At 38.7% G+C, this 24,796-nt stretch overlaps 1 protein-coding gene across 2 annotated transcripts in view; it reads left to right on the forward strand.

Annotated features, from left to right (window-relative positions):
- Positions 1 to 6,505: 6,505 nt before the first annotated feature.
- The window catches only part of srgap3 (SLIT-ROBO Rho GTPase activating protein 3), a 109,081-nt gene continuing 90,790 nt past the window's right edge, over positions 6,506 to 24,796 (forward strand). For both annotated transcript variants that reach the window (XM_060867967.1, XM_060867966.1), the window contains exon 1: positions 6,506 to 7,392. In XM_060867967.1, the coding sequence (XP_060723950.1) occupies positions 7,326 to 7,392 (67 nt within the window). In that variant the 5' untranslated portion in view covers positions 6,506 to 7,325. The remainder of the gene's footprint in view (positions 7,393 to 24,796) is intronic.

The raw sequence follows: 24,796 nt of genomic DNA on the forward strand, positions 1-24,796 counted from the left end.
AGCAGTAAAAAAAACTGCTGTATAAACACGATCTTGAAATCAAGCCGTTTCCCTGCAAATGGAATTTGTGAAAATGTACATGTAGTATTGCCTACTACTCTGTAATATAGTACTATGTGGTATTGAAAACTATGACTGTCACGACTGTACTGCTGGTACATGTGAGAGAAAGAGCTTTGTGTATGTGAGAGAAAAGAGAAAGAGCTTCTGAGGCCAGATGGTACTGATTGTTGCTGTGAACTGGAAAGTTCTGTGTGAGTCTGTCAGAGTCCTGCTATAGCTCTGGTGTTTACTCTAAACCATCACATACTGGAGCAGACAGCCAGACTAAAAACACACACACACACACACACACACACACACACACACACACACACACACACACACACACACACACACACATACGGGGGAAAAGAAAGAGCAAAGGAAATGAGCAATAAAGTAAAGGAAGGAAATGGGAAAAGGAAGGAAGACAAAATAAAAGGCTGAAGTGAATAGTGATGTTGAAAAAGCATTTCACGATTTGAGAATCAAGCGTGAAGTTTATTTGATATGCATCTCTTTTAGAGGCGTGCCTGGATTTAATTCACATTGTATTTTTAATTACAGTTAAGAAACCTGCTGATGCTGTCATATAGATTTCCCTGATATGCTGAGCAGGACTCGATTAGTACACACAGTCCCCAAGCTGCGCTGCTACTACTCTGAAGAAATAACAGATTCATTTTGAAGCTACTCGACGTGACTGCATGATGCTCTGCTAGTACTGAATACAGAACACTTGATGAAGTACAGAGTAATGGAGCTAAATTAAGATGCTCGAAGACTAATATGACAAAAATATGTACTGTAATAAAGAGATTTGGTAGCCTAGTTGGTTAAGGTGTTGGACTACACATCAGAAGGTCATGAGGTCAAATCCCAGGTCCACCAATCTGCCACTGCTGGGCCCCTGAGCAAGGTCCTTAACCCTCAATTGCTCAGTTGTATAAATTGAAATAAAAAAATTTAAGGCACTCTGGATAACGGTGTCTGCTAAATGCCTTAAAATGTAAAGGGAGAAATAAAAGTAAGACCCAAAGTAGATACAATTAACAAAAATAGAGGAAGGAACTAAATGTGGTACAAATGATGCATGTGAATATGAACACATAATTAATATTTATCATATAGAACAGATTTTTTTTTATTTGTTTTTTAAAATTATTTTTAGTGTCTGGTTTCTCTTTGTTCAGTTCCTGAGTCTGGTTCCTCTCAGTGTTTCTATAAAACTGCTATGTGGCCCTAAACAAGGCCAACTTTTTTAGATTCTTTGCAGAAGACAGGACTGTGTGTCCTCAAAGACGATCTCCAATAACACACAAGCATTCTGAGATCTTATCTGCATGTGAAGTCCAAATAAATACAAGAACAGCTGAAGAGCAGAGGACTAAAACTGAACTGAACTTGATATCATTTTCAGAATAGTTCTTCTACTGGAAATCTTTTCCTTTGTGAAATGTTAGTGATGATCTGAGTTCAATGTCATTTATTGTACTGAGAGTGGATCAGAGTGGATCAGTACAGCCACTGCACCCAAATACACAATTCCTTTTTTGCTCTCCCTCTGGGTTTTGTAAACTTGACCTTTCTCTGGGATTCATAGAAACTCCCAGAGAAAAGGGTCAGTGTAAAATATAAAGGTTCTCCGTTCCTCGATGGCTTCTATAGACAACTCTCTACAAATGAGCTAACAGTATTAGGAAGAACTATTGATGACCTTTTTCTTTTTTAAGGATGTATCTCAGGTGTAGCATCCTGTTCATCAGGTCTGTCTGTTTTCAGAAATTTGTTCGGTCAAGTTTTCCGGGTTTGACTGTCACAACCATGCAAACCCTGTAAATAATCGCTGTCATTTCTACAACATAGTCAGTGTAATTATGAAAGTGTGCAATAAATAAAAAGTGAAGAATCTATCTATTTTCTACAAGCAGAAAGTTCTGCTTCATTTCCAGATAAAACCACAGAGATAATAAACCCACCGTAAAATGTTCTTCAGCTGTGGATGTGTGGCAAAATATTAACATCATGCATTATTTTATTTATTCATTTATTTATTTAGTTATTTATTTAGTTATTTTTACCATTTTAGCAGTATAACCGTACAGAATTGTCACAAAAGCCCATTTGCTTTCTTCTTGTATTTTTCTTTGTGTTATTCAGGTATCCTGTCTTTTTGGTTCTCATTGTTCAGTCCAGCAAGTTTATTAGAAACTAATCTTTTAATTTAGCAGATACTACAATGAATGGCATTTTAAGGTGGTTAAGAATAGCAATGGAAAAAAAATCACATGCTGCCTTAAAAATGTGATTAAACTCAACTTGAAGATAACTTTTGCTTCACCTCACCTTGCCTAGTGAAGACAATGGATTACTTTATGTTTCATTTAAAAAGCAACGGGATGAAGTATTGAAAATTTGTCATTACAGCTGGAGTTCAAGAGAAGAAATAAGATCACATAAAATCAATCAAGCTCTTGTGTTTTACAATATTACCTAACTTTTTTTTATTGCTTTTAAATTATGGCCTTCCTAAACACATTTTCATCACGCTTCCCTGTTAGGATAGATTTCAGATTTTCATTTGGTTATAATTATCTGGTTATAAGTAGCCCTATAACAGAACAGATTTGTTTTTAGTGGTCTTAATGAGAAATGACCAGAAACAATGATTAAAAGAATCACCCTCAATGAGCTGTGAGGGCTCTAAGATCGAGCACCGCTTAAAAAAATAAGCATTGCAAAAAGACACAGGTGACAAAATAAAAGCCACAGAGCTCAGCTTTATCAGCTCCATGTGGTCAGGAGAGGTGCAGTAATGAGTTCACCAGATGTTCATGCTTTCAGTTGTATTATATTCAGCTTATTAGTTTAGTTTTTAGTTTTTAAACTAGTCCAGATTTAAATACTTAAATCACACAGATCAGATCAGGCAAAAATCAGATATTAATCAGATATCAATTCTCACATTACACACATTACATATAAAACATCACAATATAATGATATTGACTGTCAGGCAAACCACTGCCTTGTGGTGTGTGTGATGCATATTTTTATTCAATATAATACAATGCACATGGGAAAACCAAACATTTTATATATAGATATATAAAGATTACAGTTTATTCACTAATTCTGGTTGATAAGGTGATAAATAAGTAACATTCTGACAATAAATGAAAAGTGAGTATGCAATACAGAATATATTGAAGAGTCTTTTCACGTCTAGTTTGATGTATTTGCTGTGACTTGAATCAGAAATCATAATGTGACACTTTTCTTTTGAAGGAAGTTAAAGTGCTTAAAACGCTCTAAAGAGTAAACTTTTCTTTACCAAAAATTGTGCCAGTGCAAACTTCACTGAATTATTCTGACGTCTCTCATTCTGCAACATGATCATCGTCCAACTTCTCATTATATCTAAATCACATTTATTTACAGCTTTACTCTATCATTCTGGCAGGACTCCAGATGGTCTCATATCTCTGGCTCACATGGTGTCCCCCAGTGCTTTAGTCCTGTGATGGTCAAACTCAGTGGTCTCTCTCTCTCTCTCTCTCTCTCTCTCTCTCTCTCTCTCTCTCTCCTGCTCCCTCTTTTCAGACTAAAAGAATTGACTGAAAGGACATTCACAATGGGCCTTTGTCCCTTGAAAACACTGAAGTCATAGTTTCCCAGACTTTTTTCCTCTGAGATGCCTAGCAATGAGTAGAAGAGTGAAGGAAAGAGGAACTGGCAAACCATTTGCCATTGGAAAAAAGAGAAGATACAGTGCATGCTTGTGCTAGGTTTATAATTGTACAATTATAAAAGTTGCAGCACAATCCATATAAACTCATGCTGATTGAAGGTCTGGGTCATGACTCACAAGCATAATCAGCAGACCTCAGACTAACTGAATAATAATTTTTGCAATAAATCCTACTTCAAAAAGTATAAATCATTGCACTGGATTTATAGTAGGAAGCCTTCAGGGCACGTCTTCAAGCAGAAGATGAAAGGGCTGCTCCCTGATGCATAATTCCTGAGCTATGCATTCATCTGGTCTGTCATTTTCATTCAAGTAATCGGCAGGTCAGCTCTTGTAGGAGAAACCTTTTTTTTTTTTTTTTTTGACACTGCAGTACAAAGATGTCCGCATTATTCAGGAAGTGAGTAAAGGGTAACTCCAGTGGACAGCACGGGGGAGTGATCCCTGATTATGCAATAATAATGATCTAGCTAAATCTCAAATTTTTACAGAAATTCGATGGCTTTTCTATGGTGCTGAATGGTATAATATATTGCACAGAAGATAATATGTGGACAATAATTTTTATCCCTCATTTTAATAGGGATAAAATGTAACAAAGTTGGAGCTGTGTGGTTATGTGGTTAGCATGTTTGCCCTACACCTTTGGGGATGGAGGTTCAACTCCTGCCACCACTCTGCATGCATGAAGTTTTCACTTTCTGCCTCGGCTTCCAGGGTTTTTTCAGTCCAGAGACATGCATGGTAAGCTGATGGCCATCTCTAAATTGTTCATAGTGTGTAAGTGGGTATGTGTGTGATTGTGATGGACTCCAGGCTTCTTACAATCATGCATTTGACAAGCTGTTAAGAAAATGGAGTGAAAGTCGAGCTATAATTCTTTTTGTTTGATCACTAGCATGAGCATTTTTATGCTCTCTGGTTTTAAATATCAGGAAGAACTTAACAAACACTTCAAAAACAAAGCCATTAAACAAGTTATGCCTGAAAAGAAAATGTGCAGGTAGACCAGGATAAAATGTGCTAAAATTACATTGTGAAAACGTATTTATACATGTTGGTTTGTTAAAAAGGGATGTTCTTTAATCGTTTTCAATACGACTCATATGATTAGTCATTATTTGTAGTTTGGGTGGAATCTCTTTCATTAACAATGCTTCATTTGGGTGGAGTCAGTAGCTAAGCTGATACATAGATAAAAGTATGTGTGAAGTCACTCATCTCATTGCAAACATTATCTTATAATCCAATAAGTTTCCTGACTCTTCCATTTGTCTTATGGGGCAGTTGTAGGGCAGTTGTCTCATGGTCCATTTCACTAAGAGCTTTTCACCATTTTTCTGCTCCTGTTATCGCTACTGTTGTGGTGACAGATCTGTTCCTCTTGGAGAACTTTAAGTCTTTTCTGACAATAGCTGTCAATGTGGAAACAGTGTTTCAGAGCTCTGTTTACTGCAACTGATGTTTAATGTCCATCTGTAGGCTTGCTTGTGTAATGGAACAAGTTGACCACAAATTCTCTCAAAGCAGCCAGAAGGTGTGTGGAAAAAAAAGCCGATCAACAAGGAAACTAGACAAAATCAATTATAATACTTCTATATGGTATTAAATACAGTATTATTAATTTTTGTAATACTGTATTTTTCATCCAAAAACTTTTTTTGTGTAATAAAATGAATAATGAAAATGAGTAGGAATTTAAAACCTTAAAAATATTAAAATATTAAACATTATACCTTGAACAGTCCCACACAAAGGAAAAAAAGAATTCAATTTAAATAAAAACTTTTAGAAAGGTATATAATTTCCCCAGTCATTTTTAGAGGACAATATGTGTAATGTTTAATTTATGCAGTCATCTTTTCCTATTCTAATAAAATGTGGCAATAATCTTTGTGAACACTATTTTTGGAGTCTTACTATTTTTAAGTCTTTGGAATAAAGTATTGTATTAACTATTATACTATATATATATACATATATATATATATATATATATATATATATATATATATATATATATATATATATATATATATATATATATATATATATATATAATAATAATAATAAAATATAAAATAATTTATAATATATAATATATAATATAAAATAATAAATATGTTAAAATTTGAATTTGAATATTATTAGATTTTCTTTAACTCATTTTTGTAAGAATAAGCAAGAAGGAACTGATCAAATGTAAGACAAATAGCCCCTCATCGTCATCTTCCTCCTACTACTACTAACAACAAGAAGAAAATGTTGACATTTGTTCACTCCATACCATTGAAGGTGCCAGCACATTTCCATCATTTAGCAGACACCCTTTATTTCATACACCTGAGCAATAGAGGGTTAAGGGCCTTACTCAGGGGCCCAGCAGTGACACCTTGGTGGTGGTGGACCTGTGATTCAAACCCCTGACCTGGGATTTGAACCCCTGACCTTCTGACCAGTAAGCCAACACCTTAACTACTAGGCTACCACATCCCCAGTCAGTTCATTGAGTCTCCTGTACGGAAACGTCTGTGTTAATGCCACAATGTAAAGAAACAGGCCAAAACAAACATACTGCTGAAAAGCATTTATTTATTTTCTTGCCAAAACAGAACGGTTCAGAGGTGCCAGCTCATAGCTGATTGGCTGGCTGAGAGAAGGTAGGGTGGGCTCTGTATAATGGGCGTGGTTTCGATTCGCGAGCCCATTCTTGTGAGGTTGGAGTGCGCGGAGCTGGATTGTGCGCTCGTGCCCTCTACTCTTCGGATACCGTGATCCTTTCTGCAGCATGGGTGGACATGAAAAGCACTGCCGTCTGTGTAGTAACCTTTACTTTTCCTAAGTAGTGGAATTTGCGTTTTGTTTTGCTATTTTGGATGGCATCCTGAGCGAGGAGGAGCCCCTGTGTGCATGTGTGCGCGCGCGCGTGCGTGCATGCCTGTGTGTGTGTGTGTGTGTGTGTGTGCGCGTGTGTGTGTGCGCGTGCAGCAGCAGCAAGAGCTTCATCCTCTCAGCGCTTGGTTTTAGCTCTTTGGCTATAGCTAAAGGAATGAGAAAGCGCAGGTGTGCAGAAGGGTGAGCTTAAATCTGCACTGTGGTTTTGGTCAAAATAGAGAGAGAGAGAGAGAGAGAGACAAGAGACACAGAGAGACAAGAGACACACAGAGAGAGAGAGAGAGAGAGAGAGAGACACAGAGAGAGAGACACAGAGAGACAAGAGACAGAGAGAGAGACAAGAGACGCAGAGAGACGAGAGACACAGAGAGAGAGACACACAGAGAGAGAGACACACAGAGAGAGAGAGACAAGAGACACAGAGAGACAAGAGACACAGAGAGAGAGAGACACAGAGAGACAAGACAGAGAGAGAGACTCACAGAGAGAGAGAGAAAGGCTCAGTGTAACAGAAGACAGTAAAGTCTTAAAATCAAAAGTATAAGTGGAAACACTGCAAGCTGTGACCAGGGGCAGAAAGCGTCTGGTGCAACATCTCCACATCTCACTGGATCCTACGTGAAAAACCTCAGGAAAAATGTCATCCCAAGCAAAATACAAGAAGGACAAGGAGATCATTGGGGAATATGAAACGCAAGTTAAAGGTACGTGTCAGTCGCCTTGAAGTTTCATGCAGAAGCCACATTCGGTCTGAGATGTGTTTTATTGTATTGGACTAAATCCTGGCTGCACAAACCCCCTGATCATGATCATGTATGCTTCTCTACATCAGTGGTGACTAGGCTAATCTCCTTTAGCCTTGATGTGGTGCTCTCTGCATTGAACCTGAACCGGGTAACGCCTCATCTCTGCTTGCAAATCCTCCCACACACTGCACTTTTTTCTCCTTATTTTATTTCTAAGTTACACCGCATTCGAATCGCACACAAATCTGTGATTTTGTGCAGTGGATTTTAGAGGAATATCGAGGGAAGCAGAACTGCTACAAGGGCTGAAGGTTTACAGCCATGAACACGAAGATAAACATATGGTTAATTGTCCATTTTGATGGGTTTGGTGCCGTTGAATCGCTTCAGAAGCAGCCGGAGTGAAGGCTTTGTTGCTGGGTAGAAAGGAGTATTTCACTCTCCTTACACACAAATGGGTGTAACTGCGACTGTACACAGGGTCACTTTCTCCTTTTGTTTATAGAGTAACATTCAGCACTGAAATCTACACCACAGTACAATGGTAGGAAATAAACCTAAAAGCTTTTATTTTCCTGAGACACAGTGTGTAATGACTGTATACTAACACAATTGGCTCTAGGTTGTGACAGTGATGACCATAACACCTTTGTTGTGGTTTTCTTTTTCTGTCAGAAAAAACAACCCATCACATGTAAAAAATATAAATACCTCCTACTGTAAATATTCCCTGTTGTGAATTACAGTACACACAGGATCGTGCTGCCGTACAGAGCGGTCGGATTTATTTCCAAAGCTGAAGCACTGCTCTTATTTAGAAAACAATCAGCCCTTTGGCTAAATAGCTAAAAAAAAAAAAAACGATCTTATAATACAACTATCTTCATTTTATACCTGGTTATCTGCAAATCCTTTTGAGCCATGAAAGTTGCAGCCTCACTCCTGTTACCCACAGTATTACTGAGTTTATACTAGTCCTGAATTTTCCTCAGCGCTTTAGCTTCCACCAGTTGTACTAGCCTGTGGCTCTACGGTATAATGAATGTGTATTGTACATTATATTACATGACTATTACATTATATTATATGTACATTAGATTTTTCAAAAAATCCTCTAAGTTGTTAAATATTAGAAAATATTAGAAAATGAAACGATGGACTTGGTACTAGTTTAGTACCAAGCTGCGGGTCATTTTCCTTTTCAATAATAACTATTATTAATTTATTAGTTACTGACATCATGCTTTATTTTTACTGTTTCTAATTTAATGTTGTGGAACATCTGCATCACAAGTTGTCATTCCCTCACCTCATCTTTGCCGTGTCATGTTACCAGGAAACCGGAAAGCACAAAGCTTTCTGTCATGAAGACTTTCCTGTGGCGGAAAACTCACTGACTGTGACAAAGCTCTGACTGCAAGACTCCTTCCTTAAATGTTAAATAAAGATCTTGATGCAGAAAATGACCAATGGGTACACATTTTTCATTCTTAAATTCCAGCAAATACACATCTATTGCTACAGTAGGCTTTGAATTATGGCCAGTACGAACCATGCTGTTATGGAAAATTAATCAGCACCTTCTGACCAGTCAGACTTGAGAATTCAACACTCTGGTATGATAAACGCTAAACGCAGTCTGCTTAACAGGTCAGTTAAAATGGTCTTGAATCAAAGTGCAATATTCGGCTGTACAGTTGTCATACTGTCATATTTATATTGGTCACCTTTAATTTTGTCATTAAATACTTGGTATTAAATAATCATTTAAAACCATTCTTTAATGCAATACTGAAAACGTGTCTAATGGTTGCAGCAGATCTCATTCCTCTCGTCTCATCACTTTCTTTAAGCGAGTGTGATGGATGGTATGGAAACCCATATCTTCATTTGCTTGTTATGGGTCTACACGTGATATTGTGTTTTAGTTCGTGTTTTAATGAACATTTTAAACAGTCTTGTAATACAGTACTGAAAATGTGCCTGTTGGTTGCAGCAATTCTCAATTCAGCTATTCAGTTTTGTGAATGAACTAAACACAGAGCTGACTGCGCTTAAGGACACACTGCATTTCACACACTGGCTCTAGCCATGTTCTAAGGATTATAGAGCTCTCCAATTGGATTTTAGCTTGAGTAGCATTTGATAAATGGCTTGTATTCCCTTTGGGACTTGTGTAGACAGCATGTATGTCAAGATATGAAACACAGACAGACCTAATCCACATTCTGAATTGCATTGCTGAATTTGACATTACACATATTTCTGTTGGTACATAAAATATATAATAAACAGTGTTAGCAGAAAGATACAGTGAATATTGGTGAATTTTAAGGAAGTCTCACCGGTGACCATGAGAAAAGTGTTCTGAGTGTTCTGTATCGTAATGCCAAAGCATAAACATAGACAGGATTACTTAATTATGTGATAGGCAGCATAGGCTGCAGTCAACTGCAGGTCAGAAAAGAAGTCTTTTTGTCTCAGTTGATCCCCCTGATGCCAATATCCTTTATGTGGTTAAATGAAGCAGCGTCTTTGACGTCTTCTGTTCAACAGAGCCGGTCTGTCATGGGCCACTGACTTCTAAATCAGCATAGCATGATTGTTTAGAGTTAGCCACAGAGGCAGAACCAGAGATTAAAGCAGTCTGTATTTGTGAAAATGATACCTCATCTTTAGGGATATTTTATACAAAATGAGGAAGACGGATTTGTCCAGCAGATCCTTTATTTTGTAAATAGCCGTGTGAATTTCCCAGCATTCCTCTGCTTGTTGTTGCCAAAATCTTCCTTCTGCCAGGCTCTCATCATCTTCTTTAAGCAAGTGTGATGGATGCTTGGAGAACAAACACGTCTTTATTTAATTCACGTTTTTGAAATGAAAATTTCAAATGAAATATTAAGGAAATTCACTTGAAAATGACATGATGACGCAATGCGTTCTCTAAAGTTTAGTGGCACAGCTTTCCAGTTTGATTGCAGATACACCAAAAATGCAATATTAGGTTAGACAGTTGTCGTATTATGAATGATTAGACTACTCTCGCTTTAATTTGGTGTACTAAATAGTTCAAAACAGTACTAAATGATTATTTAAAGCCCTAAGTGAAGCTCCAGAAATGTGCCCTGTATCAGTATTCAGTTCATCTTCTTTAAAAAAGTGTTTTGGATCCAACAGACATGTTTATTTACCTGAATATCTTTCTAATATCTAATGCTTATCCCATGCGTAATATGAACAGCTTATTATTAACACAGAATTTCAACACACATGCTTTACAAATCCAGTGCAATACTCCTGGGGAGCCATTGCAGTATTCAGTGTTTGGAGAGACTTCAGAGCTGGTTTAAATTTCTCGAAGCAGCAGTACCAGCCAAACGAGGTTTGTAACTCTGGAGTTTTTAGAAACATTTGTGATTAATGTCAGCGTTGGAATGAAGTGAAAGTTGAAGAAGAGTACAGACAGTGGGGGTGGAGGGGATGAAATGCATAGATTGCATCACTTTTTCTAAACCTGCTGTGTACACAGGCTACACCGTGTTACTGTAAATGTATTATTACTGGCCAAGTAAAACATCCAGTGTGCAGCACCAACTCTGTTTTGGTTGCCTAAAAACAAAATTGTAGCTAGCAGAATGTTAAAACTGGTATTGAGCTTAAGTGCATATTTATGATTATTTAGATAATAATTTAGACTGTTTATATGCTTTACTACAGGGGTTTGCAGGTTTGCCGCACACCTACGGGGTTGTAGGGGTTTGAGTCCAATACCAAGGTTTCCATCGGGTGGCCTGGTTTCCTCGCTGGTTCAAAGACATGTCGGCTGATTGCCATCTCTAAATTGTGCTGAGTGTGTGATTGTTCCTTGTGATGGCTTAGCACCCTGTCCATGGCGTCACCTGCCTTGTGCCCTGAATCCCTTGGGATAGACTCTGGGTTCCACATGGCACTGAGTAGGATAAACGGTACAGATACTGGATGAAAGGTTTAACTACAAGGTTATGGTCATAGTTATATGACAGCTGCACTTTATTTTGCTTCATCTTCTTCAGTGTATCAGATACCTCAGATCAGCTGTCATTGGTGCAAGCTAGTTAATCTACCTAGTAAAGGCCAGATTGGTTGGCAGTTGGTAGAATAAGTAAGTGAATTTGTCTTTTTGTGTCCGATAGATCCCACTAAACAAATCACTGTGAGGAACAAATCCAGTGTGTTAAGGCACACTATCACAATAAAGCAGTGAGTAGCAATGTTAGACTCCATTACTATGTGACATATAAAGTCATGTTAAATCATTGCCTAATCACCACAGTTAACATTTCATCTCAGTCTCTGTGTTGATGATGACGATTTTGGATGTAATAGCTCTGATAGTTCCATTTATCCTCTGCTTGTCAATTAACTTGCATGCGTTGTTGGACATATGAACATTAAATTATACAGTTAGCATCAGTGCACGCAAATGGTGCCCAGTTCCTGTTTAATTAAGAAATGTTCCACATGAGACAGGGGGAAGATAAGGGAGCAGTGTGCTAATGGTAATCCAATGTAGATTCAGCCTCAGCTGTTTTGTTCACAGCATGCTCGTCAACCATAATTGGAGAGCTTTTCTAAATCTGGATAGATTCAGAGGCTCTCTGTATACATTTTTTTGCTAGAATGTGAGAAATACAGAACATTTCTTTTTGAGGGATGATGGTGATGAAAATCAGGGACTGTCCTTGGCAAGTATGCATGAAGGTTTGTCTGGTTGCAAACTGTGGCTGCAAACGAACGACTTATCTTTAAACGACTTATCATACAGAGTGATTGCGAATTTGCTGGGTTTGCATGTGCAAGAGTCAGCAGTAGAGCTCTACGCCTCACGCCCGTCTAAATGATGAAGCATTCCCAGCACTGCTATTCACAGGGACATTCAACTCTGTAATGCAAAAAAACGATTAGGACTGGAACTGTTGAATATATTTATCACAAAAAAATGCTATTTAATCAACACAGAGGTGTCTTGTTAAGTATTGGTGTCGTCACGGTACCATTGATTTTGGAACTATATATTTGGGGAAGTTTAGCTGCAAAACCAATTTAAATATTGGAAAATGCTGTGTCATTGCTTTGTCTACAGCCGGTAGGAGATACAGCTACAATACCTGTATGTCCAGATGTACTAGTTACTAAAGAAAACCACACACCTTATTGTATTGAGATTCTGCATTGAGACGGCTGAATTAAGTTTAATCAGTGTATAGAAGTATTATCTTTGCTGAACCGCTGAGAGAAAATTGCACGTAATTTAAATGTGTTTATATTTTTTGTGGCTTGCACAACATTGACTTTTTTAAAAAGGTTTTAACTTTAAATTAAGAAAGATTAAATGATTTAAATGTCATTATTGGTTTACATAAATAACTTCCATCATGTTTTAAGAATAGGGGGGCACGGTGGCTTAGTGGTTAGCACGTTCGCCTCACACCTCCATGGTCGGGGTTCGATTCCCGCCTCCACCTTGTGTGTGTGGAGTTTGCATGTTCTCCCCGTGCCTCGGGGGTTTCCTCCGGGTACTCCGGTTTCCTCCCCCGGTCCAAAGACATGCATGGTAGGTTGATTGGCATCTCTGGAAAATTGTCGCTAGTGTGTGATTGCGTGAGTGAATGTGTGTGTGTGTGCCCTGTGATGGGTTGGCACTCCGTCCAGGGTGTATCCTGCCTTGATGCCCGATGACGCCTGAGATAGACACAGGCTCCCCGTGACCCGAGGTAGCTCGGATACGCGGTAGAAAATGAATGAATGAATGTTTTAAGAATTACAATTCAACTCAAGTGTTGAATGTAAATTTTTAAGTCAGGTATATGCCTTTTTGAACAAAACATTTGTGGATTGTCATTTCAGTTATTGTTGCTAGCTTGTTCTTCCCCAGGAGACACAGCAGATTTTCTAACTGCTGTGTCACAGAGTAGCTGAACACACTTGGAGGAGAACACTACCTGCCACAGGGAATGTGAGCCCAGAAGATTCTTACCACTAGTCTTTCAAACAACAGGTAGACAAGTCATCCTTGTGCCAGTTATGCGTTGCTAAGCTCTTGGCATTGGAAGGCTATGGAATTGTTAGGATTCACCAACAATGGAGCTAATACTTTTTTAAATTATTTGCAAACTTGGGAGTACGGCTGGCCAATATAGCTAATGTGATATACACAGATCAGCCTTAAGAGTTAAACCACCTAACTAATATTGTATCTATAATATTGTATATCCTTGTGCCACTATAACCTTTTTACATTCAGATCACACTTTGGTTAATGTGTATATTGTGTCAGGGGTTTGAGGTGTGTTGTTAAACTGTGAAACACGTTAAGCATAGCTGCATACCATATGAAAACTTTTGGTTTGTGAAAGTCAATAAGAAGTAAGTGAATTTCTCTTTTGGTGTCCGATAGATCTCATTAAACAAAATAAAGAATCCAGTGTGTTAAGGCACACCACACTTAAAAAAATCAGTGAGAAGCAAAGTTAGACTGTGGGATGTGGTATCTCCGTGGTTAAGGTGTTCGACTACTGAATGGAAGGTTATGGGTTTGAATCCCAGGTCCACCAAGCTGCCAATGCTGTGCCCCTGAGCAAGGCCCTTAACCCTGGCTCAGGGGCAATATAAATTGAAATGAAAATTTAAGTCACTCTGGATAAGGGTGTCTGTTAAATTTTGGAAATGTAGACTATTTAAAGTCAAGTTAAATCATTGCCTAATCACCAAAGTTAACATGTCCTGCTCTAAAAAGATGATGATTTTGGATGTAATAGCTCTGATAGTTCCATTTATCCTCTGCTTGTCAATCAACTTGCATGCGTTGTTGGGCATATGAACATAAATTATACAGTTAGCGTCAGTGCACGCAAATGGTGCCCAGTTCCTGTTTAATTACAAGGAATGGACTCTACAAGACCTCTGAAAGTGTGCTGTGGTATCTGGTATTAAGGTGTTGGCAGCAGATCCTTTAAATCCTGTAAGGTGTGAGGTGGAGCCTTCATGGATTGTCCAGCACATCCAACAGATGCTTGATCGGATTGAGGTCCGGGAATATGTAGGCAAATTCAAGCAATTTTTGCATTACGGCAGGGAGAATTGTCCTCTGTAAGAGGCCAGTGCCATTAGGGAATACTGCTGGTAGGTAGTATATAACAAAATAACATCCACACAAATGCCAGGACCCAAAGATTTCCAGCAGAACATTTCCCAGAGTATCACACTGCCTCTGCCAGCTTGCCTTCTTACCATATACATACCTGCAAACTAGTCGCTTTTCGGCGGAATTCGCCGTTTTTAATCAAAATATGTCATTTGTGTGAATCGTGTAGATCCGAAGAGTTTTTAGTGGGGGGGGCTTCTTTCAGCTGTGTCCGAAACCGCTTACTTCCAATAATCCAATAATTAGGTGAAGTAGTGCTTAGGTGGCGGTTTTGGACGCAGCGTAGTATACCATCTATCAAGCTGATGCCTCGCGTCTCTACTTCTAATGACTTTTTATGGCGGATGGCAAACCAACTTTTGGTGCATTCACCACCACCGACTGGACTGGAGTGTGAAGCGCTAGTAAGCAGATGACGCCTCACGTCTCAATCATCCTCGCGTCTTTTGACCAATCAGCATTCAGAAGCAAGATAAGGCAATCACCTATTTCGTCCCTCACTTCAAGCCGCAGAGGACGAACAAAAAGCAATAAAGAGACGCATTGCTAAATAAGGAAAACGGGCACTTGAAAGGCTTGTGGCGGCCAAAAAACAAAAGAAATAGCAATATTTGTGTTCATCAATTTATTAAGGTTGCAAGGCACTCAATTTCCAAGAAAAAAAAAAAACAATTAATTTTTTTATATTTAAAAAAAAATTATTTCCAAGAAATTTTGGTAAAAATAGGATTAATAAAAGTGCTTTTTTCACTTGAAGCAAATGTCTTTTCCCTTTATGTTCTTCATTTTAAGTTCTCAATTTTTCTTCGGGGGGGGGATATTTTATTTCGTACCTTGTCACCTAGCATATAGTAGATCCTGGTGCCATCTCTTCCATCCACATGCATAAGAAAACTTGATTTATCAGACCAGGCCACCTTCTTCCATTGCTCCATGGTCCAGTTCTGATTGTAGGTATACTATTGCAGATATTGTAGGTGGTGGACATGAGTCGGCATGGGTACTCTGACCGCTCTGCTGCTACATAACCACATACTCAACAAGCTGTGATGTTCTGACATCTTTTTGTCATAGCCAGCTTTTCAGACATTTGTGCTACACTAGCTCTTCTGAGGGATCAGACCAGACTGCTAGCATGCATCACTGAGTCTGGATCACCCATGATTTTGTTTTCGTTGTCTTCCCTCAGAACGCTTTTGGTAGGTACTAACCCCACTGCATGCTGGGAACACCCAACAAGACCTGCTGTTTTGGAGATGCTCAGACCTAGTCATTACTCCATCACTGTTTGGCCCTTATCAGAGTTGTTAAGATTCTTACACTTAACCATTTTTTCTGCATCAATCACATCAAAATTTGGAACTGACTGTCTATCTAATAATTCATCTAAGCCTTTTATTTTTTTTTTCCACCAGAATCAAAGCTGACTAAAATAGCCCCCAGGATTCACAGCATCAAACAAGATATTTTACTGCCATGATATGCCTTAAAAATGGGTTTCTTCAGTAAAAAAATTTTTTGACAAGAAGAAAGGCATTTCCTCTATTTTAGGCTTAAGGTGTACAGGAGATTGACAGAATTTTATCCAATTTGCTGAACAGCTTTCATTATGTGGTGCTGATGGATTTGCAGGGACATTTTTGTAAACCATGTGCTTCAGTCATGACTCCTTGACAGATAGTCAGGTTGATGCTTTCTCAAATTATTCACAATCACACTCACTGAAGATAGCGTAGCAATTAGATAGGTGTATTGCTGAGGATTGAAAAATAACCAGTGCCTAGTGGATGTCTTCTATAGTATAAAAAATACCATCATGTAAATATGATCCATACTTCTTACAAAAAAAAGAATTATTTAACAATATATTCATTGTCAGATTCACTCTTTAAATGATAACAATTCATTGTCAGATTTACCCTTTAAACTGGATTTTACATTAAAATCTGCCGTTTAGGACTTTTCTTTAATTAAATATTCATTCATATGATTAAACCAATGTTTTCTCAAGACTACTACTACTCAAGCAGCATCTGGTTTCACCTGTTAAATTAGTTAATCTTAACTTTTTGTAGACTAGGTGTGGCATCTGCTTGGTTGGACTGAAGCCCTGCATCCACGCCGGTGTTTTCTGGGTAAAGATTGGACGGCTCTGCTCTAAAGCGTTCATGTCCAGTGCACAAAATAACTCACTCATTCATCTTCTACCGCTTATCCGAACTACCTCGGGTCACGGGGAGCCTGTGCCTATCTCAGGCATCATCGGACATTAAGGCAGGATACACCCTGGACGGAGTGCCAACCCATCACAGGGCACACACACACACACTCTCATTCACTCACGCAATCACACACTACGGACAATTTTCCAGAGATGCCAATCAACCTACCATGCATGTCTTTGGACCGGGGGAGGAAACCGGAGTACCCGGAGGAAACCCCCGAGGCACGGGGAGAACATGCAAACTCCACACACACAAGGCAGAGGCGGGAATCGAACCCCCAACCCTGGAGGTGTGAGGCGAACGTGCTAACCACTAAACCACCGTGCCCCCCACAAAATAACCAATAATGTAATTATTTTTCATTGCTTGTACAGTTCAGTTGCTTCAAATCTCAACAGTATATGTAATTTTACACCCCTGCCTACACCTCACACTTTCTGCCATTGTCTTGAAAAGTGCTGGATTCTGTTGAATTTCTCATCTCAGACACGTCTGTTCCTGCAAAATCTGGCAAAATTGTAAGCGTGAACAACACATAAGTAATTTTAATAATCTGAACAGGCTGCCAAGAAAATCACCTTAAGCTCCTGTTCTGAAATGTAAATCTGATTGCTCAAAGCACTTTGGGTGGTCTAGCCACTTTTGACAAATTAAAACACTTCCTAATAAGTGACTCACATGCTCCAAAAATGTATGTTTAAGAACATCATGAAAAATCATTATTCTTGATGTTTATTCACCAAACAACTGAAAATACAGAACAATATCAGAAGCTAGTGCTCTGAAATAATGATTCAGAACTGATACTGTTTTGAATATTAACACACACCGATATCAGATTTCAGTTTGTCTGTGTAAAGGTGTAAATAAGGGATGTGGTAGCCTAGTGCTGGGCCCCTGAGCAAGGCCCTTAACCCTCAAGTGCATTTCATAAATGAAATGAAATTGTCAGCTGTAAATAATCTGAAATATATGAATTTCTATGTATATTTCTGTTCTTTATACAACTGGGTGACTGTCTGCTATTTTAAGCTACATCCTTTGATTGGATTTGACTTCATTCATGTCAGTTTGGATTAAATCGTCTGCCGTGTAATAAATGTAAATTATGTGTAAACATAGTGAGATGAAATGTCCATGCAGAAAATCCTAACTTTTTGTTACTTCTGCTAAACATTATAGAGATAGCACAAGGGGGGGGATCCTGGGAAAGGGTGGGATCCTGATGAGTTGATGGATCATGGACTCAGGAGATGAGTGCCAGAACGTGGGCCCCTCGAGGAATGGTGTAGAGGGGGGACGTGCCTCACCTCTGTCCAAGCTGTTCAACTGCTACACAACCTTATTTGCATTTAAATAGAGAGGCTCTGCGTGGAAAAGGAGCCAGGCTTTTAGAATTGGACTGTCTTTAGCCTTTGCTCTTATGCTGCACAGTGAGGGAAGAGCAAGCTTGGAGAGAGCTGCTTCCTGCTTGTCTGCATTCTCCATTTCAGCCTTGTCATATTCAGAGGCAGTGAAAAGACTGTATTATGTAATGGGTCAGGATTTGGCCAGGAGCACTGCCGGCCTCCCGCAGTCAGTGTTAGAACAGGCAGGGAGGCTCCCAGGCGGCTCTTCTGTCGTTTTTTTTTTTTTTTTTTTTTTAACTAGTAGCAATTTTCTTTGCTAATGGTAGGGGACTTGCACTCGTTCTGCATGCATGCAGCAAAGTGATTTTTATTGCATGTAACGCATTTAATCAAATATGGCTTTACTAGACATTTTGAAGTAACCTATGTAATCGTATTTACTGGCAGGATTACCGTATATTAGAGTGTAGGATCTTTTTCTTCTAAGCCTACACCAGGGATAAAGGCACATTGCAGTGTCTTAATCCGAAATAAACTACTCATGTCTGTGGCCCTATGGTGTAGATCACGTGGCGACGTCGCCTCTTTGAGCTACTGAGTTCTATTAGATTTGTCTGTTATTTATACCCCATTGTTCTCCCCGGTTCTCTGCAGCAGGGAAGAGCAGGTCATCTGTGCTCTTGGCACTGTGCCTCAGTACCGGCCATCCCTTTAACAACAAGAGCCACGACTGCATCGCACTGTCGCCTCAGTACCCCTCAAGCTCCTAGGAGTATGCATGCTCTGTGTTTTAGGTTTATGTGCTTGGTTGGTTTTTAAAACGAATGTTAGTCCATTGTGTACATATAAAGCAACTATAGCATGTTTGTGTGATAGTGGAAATGTACAGATGATCTTAAACTGGCCTTTAGTTTCTAAAATTAAAAGGGTAAAAAATATGGACCTGGAAGGACCTCATTAAAATTGTGCTATTTGCTTCAGGGCAACGGGAGGTCTGGTTTGTCTCGTTTGCTTTTCTTCCTTTCCTGAAGACCGTCAGAAAGCGAATTTTGGAGCCAAACCAAATTGTGATGGAAAATGTGATGGAAAATGTGATGACAGAAGAGTTGCACAGGGACTGGCGATATGTTTTCAGCATATTGAAATGTTATTGCCTTTGTAAAAAATTGAAACTCGTCCTTTTCTCATGCGGTGTACTGCAAGGGTTTACAAGTTAAATAGATTTTTACATGTCAACAGGAAAAAGCTCTGCTCCATTCTAGTCATGATTTAATTGCACTGCAGTATCACAGACGTCTGACTAAGGTTTTTTTGGGCTATAAGGTAGTTATTTAGCAGCAACAATAATGAAAAATACAAGAATCCTGGAGATGTAATAAGGAAGAAACCTGAACTCCATGAATGCACTTACTGTCTTATGTTTGGATCCTTTATCATGTCACACCGTCTTTGAGCTACTGTTGCATCGGTCAGCCTTATGGTCGGGTCTTCATCAGCGGACATTTGAGGACTTTGTCAGCAAGGAATAAATGTTGGGTCTGCGGTGAACTTGGAAATTGTACTGACCTATTAGTTCCTCAGGAACTCTCGGTTGCTTAATTCCACTCAAATACAAACTGTTGTAGAAAGGACATTATTTATATTTACATTATTTACTGTCACATTATCACCCAAATGAGGATGGGTTCCCTTCTGAGCTCGCTTCCTCTCAAGGTTTCTTCCTCGTGATATCTCAGGGAGTTTGTCCTTGACACCGGCTTGTTCATTCGGGAAAATTGTTAGGGATATAAAGTAACTTTATTTTAAACATGTTTAAGGATAAAAGGCCTTGCTCAAAGAGTACAGCAGTGGCAGGTTGATAATCACAGGATTTGAACTCAGAACCTTCTGACCAGTAATTCAACATCAGAAACACTGAGCTATCACTTCCCCCTGCTCCCTTTAACCAATTGGATTTTAACCAATGAGAAGTGTTAATGTTAGAGACAGAAGTGTTAATGTTAGAGACAGTATGTACTTCTTGGCAGTTTAAGTTAAGAACATCGGGTGTTCATGCAACAGCACTGCAAAGTGACCACTGGTGGGACCTTGAGCAAAGACCTTAACCCTCTTTGCTCCAAGGGCGGCGTAGCATAACTGACCATGTGGTCTGACCCCAACTGCCTAACAAACCTGGATATGAGAAGAAAAGAATTTCACTGTGTTGTGTGTGTGTGTGTGTGTGTGTGTGTGTGTATATATATATATATAAAGAGCGGTTGTAAAGAAACACTGAAACCTGACAAAAATAAAGACCACATATCACTCACAACATTTTAGTCTGATTTTCGCAGCAAGTTCAAATCAGTGTTCAGTCTCTCTAGGTGATTGTTTAGGATTATTGTGGCCAAAAATGATTGACTTTGCTGCAGCTTTTTTTTTTTTCCTTCAAAATTGCAATGAATCTTGCAGAGATTTCTGTGTATTTTTGCAGGAAACTATTGAATTAGTGAAACTGCAAGCACAGATTCTTCTTTTTAACTACTACCAGAGAAGACACACTCGTGTGTGTGTTAAGCAACTTTATAGTAATATACAAACATAGAATACAAATGAGATAGGAATAAATATTAATTCAGTTTTAAACTAACATTAATCCCTAATGAGCAAGCCTGAGGCAGTGCTGGTAAGGAAAAAACTCCATGGGAAGATATGAGGAAGAAATCTTGAGAGGAACAAGGCTCAGAAAGGAACCCATCCTCATTTGGGTGACACTGGACAGTAAATAATGTAATGACGACACCTGATGCCAAAAATTCGGTTTGATATCGTCTTGTTGAGCTGCTTCTGGTATACGGGTCTAAAATCATTCACATACATAAGAGTCTGGTATTTTACGACTGAAAATAGCATTGCCAAGATGTTTGAAAAGTGGACAGACTTTACTGGAAATACTTTGGTATATCATGGGGTGATACGATGGCACAACACATATGGGTGTTTTTTTATGTCTAGTCTCTTAAGCCAGACATCCAGCATTTCCAGATTTAGCATATTGGAAAGTTGGGCTTGATGAACACTAGCCCTCTTGTTTGTTGTGATATTTGAGATTATATTGTTTCCTCACCAGGATTTACTTTAAACAAAACTCTGCTGACTTTTTTAAAGATGTGATTTTACAGTCTATTGACTGTACATTGCCTTTGGTGTTCAAAAGTGCATGAAAGTGTGCATGCCAAAACGTACAGAGAACCAATCAGACTGCAGCATTAAACACTCGAAAGATTGCGGCCAGATACGAGTACAATGTAAGATCTAAACTTTAGATTAGCTGGTGATCATTTGGGTTGCTGGTAAAACGCACATCCTGTATTGGAGTCTGAGTGTATTTTACTGTTTATGTCACAGGAAGTGAATAGTAATTTATGATTTTTCCAGTTCAGTGTGCACGAGTTAGCCATCTAGTCTGACTGTGTTAAGGTTATCACTTTTCCAACTTCTCATTTCCTGAATTTAGATCAAATTCTTTTTGTAGCTGTCTTCAAAGCTTCATCTTAATAAACATCTTCCTGCATCCTGAAACAAATACACTGCATTACAGAGAACCCTGGTGCGCTGTGCTGTGTGCTGTGTGCTGGTGGAAATGTGTTGTTTTTGTCTAAATATCTATGTAACCCTGAGAAGCTGGTGGTAGTGTGGGTGGTGTGGGAGGTGTGGGTCCATGCTGTCTCGTCCCACGGGCTTCTGAGCTGTTTATCCGTGCTTGTTAATAATCCTCGACTGTAGCGGTTTTGATACCAAATAATGATGTTTACGGATTTAGCCGGCGCTTTAAAGCCTGCATATAAACAATGGCTTTAATCCAGACATGTGCAGACTATGTTTAATGTCCTTCCAATGCGGTTCTGTTTTGAATTATCGTAATGCGTGCATCTGGGAAAACACAACGATTTTCAGAGGTACGTAAGCCAAATGCAGAGTGCTGTACGGGTTCTCCCAAGACCTTTCCAGCTGCTAATTTGAAATCAGTTCAACGGGAATGTCATAGCAAGCCAAGTGACACAACAGGAAGAATGATTTAAGCTTTAGGACTCAGAATAGTGTAGACTAGTGTTTCAACAGAGAGAACCAACGACCACACGGCATTGTTCCGTCTTTTATAACGTTCACAACAACTCTTGTGAACTCTCGGATGAGTATCACTGCAGGTTTAATCCACTCCCATGAAGTGCTTAGATTTCAGAGAGAACTAAAGGTCATAGACGAAACAATAGTTTCTGCCATTTCTCGTCTGTTTGGTTGATGAATTGTTGAGAATTGAATGTCATTGAAATCTGAACTGTAATGTAACGTAAACACTTTGAAGCCTTTCACTGAAAAAGGATTGGTAGGGAAACAAAAGAAAGCATTCTTCTATTGCTAATCTAAAGCAGTGGTTACTTTTCAGCCTTGCTGATCAGACTTTAGACTTCCACTCAAGCCTACAGAATGTCAGCGTCAGCAGAGACTCTTACGGGCACTAATTTGAAACACAGTGACTGAAACAATGAATGTTGGAGCGTGTAGATGAGGAAGGCGTGTCGTCTCAACGTTACTGCAGCACCAAATTACCACCATACTATTCACAGGAAGAGAGATCTAAATAAAGGAATAAAAGGATGTCATGCCACTTTTTTTGTCATGTAGGCTGAGTGATTTGAGACAATCATGCTTGCTCAGCTGGGAGAGCAGCATTTGCAGATGGAGAAGAAAAGAGTGCGAGACTGAAGTGGGCTGGTCGCTTTGTGGTTTGAATGCAAGACGGCTGCGGCTCTCAGACACGATGTAGGCTACGAGCTTGTCTTCGTTTTCTTGTGTTTTCTTGTAGTCTTTTTAATAAAGTCTAGTTAATCTTTTGTGCCACATAAGAATGTGGAATTGTAGATTCTTTATAAAGTCTTACAGTTAGATTAGATGGTTTTATTTCCTTCATAACCACAGTGAATATTGTATTATTATTATTATTATTATTATTATTATTATTATTATTATTATTATTATTATTTGTATTACATTTTATTTGTATAGCAATTTTAACAGTGGATATTTTCATGAAGCAGCTTTATAGAGATATATACAAAATATATAAATGTTATTGTCGCTGAAAATGTTAATTAATTAATTTATTAATTGACAGTAAGTGACAGTGAGGCAATATATTTCTTTATTAATACAGGAAATGTTACATAAATGGAACTACTGCATTATAACTGAATACTCCCAATCTCAGTTTGTAAGAATATATTCATCCAAACCATCTTATTGTGCAAAATGTACAAACTATTAAAGTTATGGGCTGGACTCAGTAGTGTAGCTGCTGCTGTGACATTATCTGTTTGAAATCCAGTAAAATTGCTATCAGTTTTAGAGAAGATCATGACATTTTTTTTTAACCCCTGAAATCGCAAATTCAACGAAATCATTGACTTTCTGATTTTGAAAAATCAAAATCGAGGCCAGAATTGAAAAGCTGTTGCGATATATAATCTAAGCCGTAAGTGTTTAGCTGGTCTGCATTCCTGTAGTATGTGTGGTAATGTATAAATACTTGTCAGTGTGGAAAAATGGTCTGAAAGAGGAGCAAAGAGAGAAATCTACTGTATATATGATGTACAGTAACATCAGTGTCTGAACACAGGGGATCGTCTGCAGCATTCACCTCTCTACCACATACTCACAATAGTGTCCTACAGTAACATGTTTCCCTCCGTGTTTTCACAGCAGTTCACACCTCTGTCCCACAGTGTCAGTCAGTCTCATGATATTACTGGTGTGAATCACACAGTCATCTGGATGAGGAAGCAACTCGCCTAGACTAATGTAAGCCTGTACTAATGTAAGCCTTTCAGTATGACCTCCATCACTGAAAAACATCACAGATATATCTGCTCTGCTGGAGTTTATTCCCACTGCTCCGACCACGCTATTCATTTTGTTAAAGAAGCTGCTGATAAATACACTTACCGGGAAGAGATATTTAAATTCTGATGGCACGACAAGAAGACATTTAGTTTGCACCATGATGAAAATCAAAACAGTTTGACAGAAAAGATGACAGAATGAAACCAGGAGCAGAACATTTTTTCGCCATGATGTCCTTCATAGGATTAGATAAGAAATAAAAATCTATATATTTCTTGGGATTCGAAAACAAAATGTGACATTTTGTTACATCCTGAGACATCACGCAGCACGTCTTCCAAAGGAGACTAGATTAAAACGTTTTGAATGAATTATCTGATTAGATGCCGCCATCCAATCCAGTCATAAAAATCCTTTTTTACACAATGCAGTGATATTTGTCTTTATTTCCTCTTAAACCGCAGTTTTTTGCCAGTGATTACAGTTTTAAAACATATTCACGAGCCACATGCTGTAATCTTTTAACTGTTAATCGTTAAAATGTTAAGTAAAAAGATTAATTATGTTGGCTTTGTAGGGCTTTCGAGCCACATGCACCAAATTCGGATATGTTGTAGACCCTGGTTTATTTACCCTGGTCAACAGACCCCTAAGTTTGTTGCTATTACATTTCTAAGCGATCCGAGTACCGGTACTTCCGGTACCGGATCTCAAAGTGGCCTTTT

Source organism: Tachysurus vachellii, chromosome 4 (assembly GCF_030014155.1).
Source record: "Tachysurus vachellii isolate PV-2020 chromosome 4, HZAU_Pvac_v1, whole genome shotgun sequence".
NCBI lineage: Eukaryota > Metazoa > Chordata > Actinopteri > Siluriformes > Bagridae > Tachysurus > Tachysurus vachellii.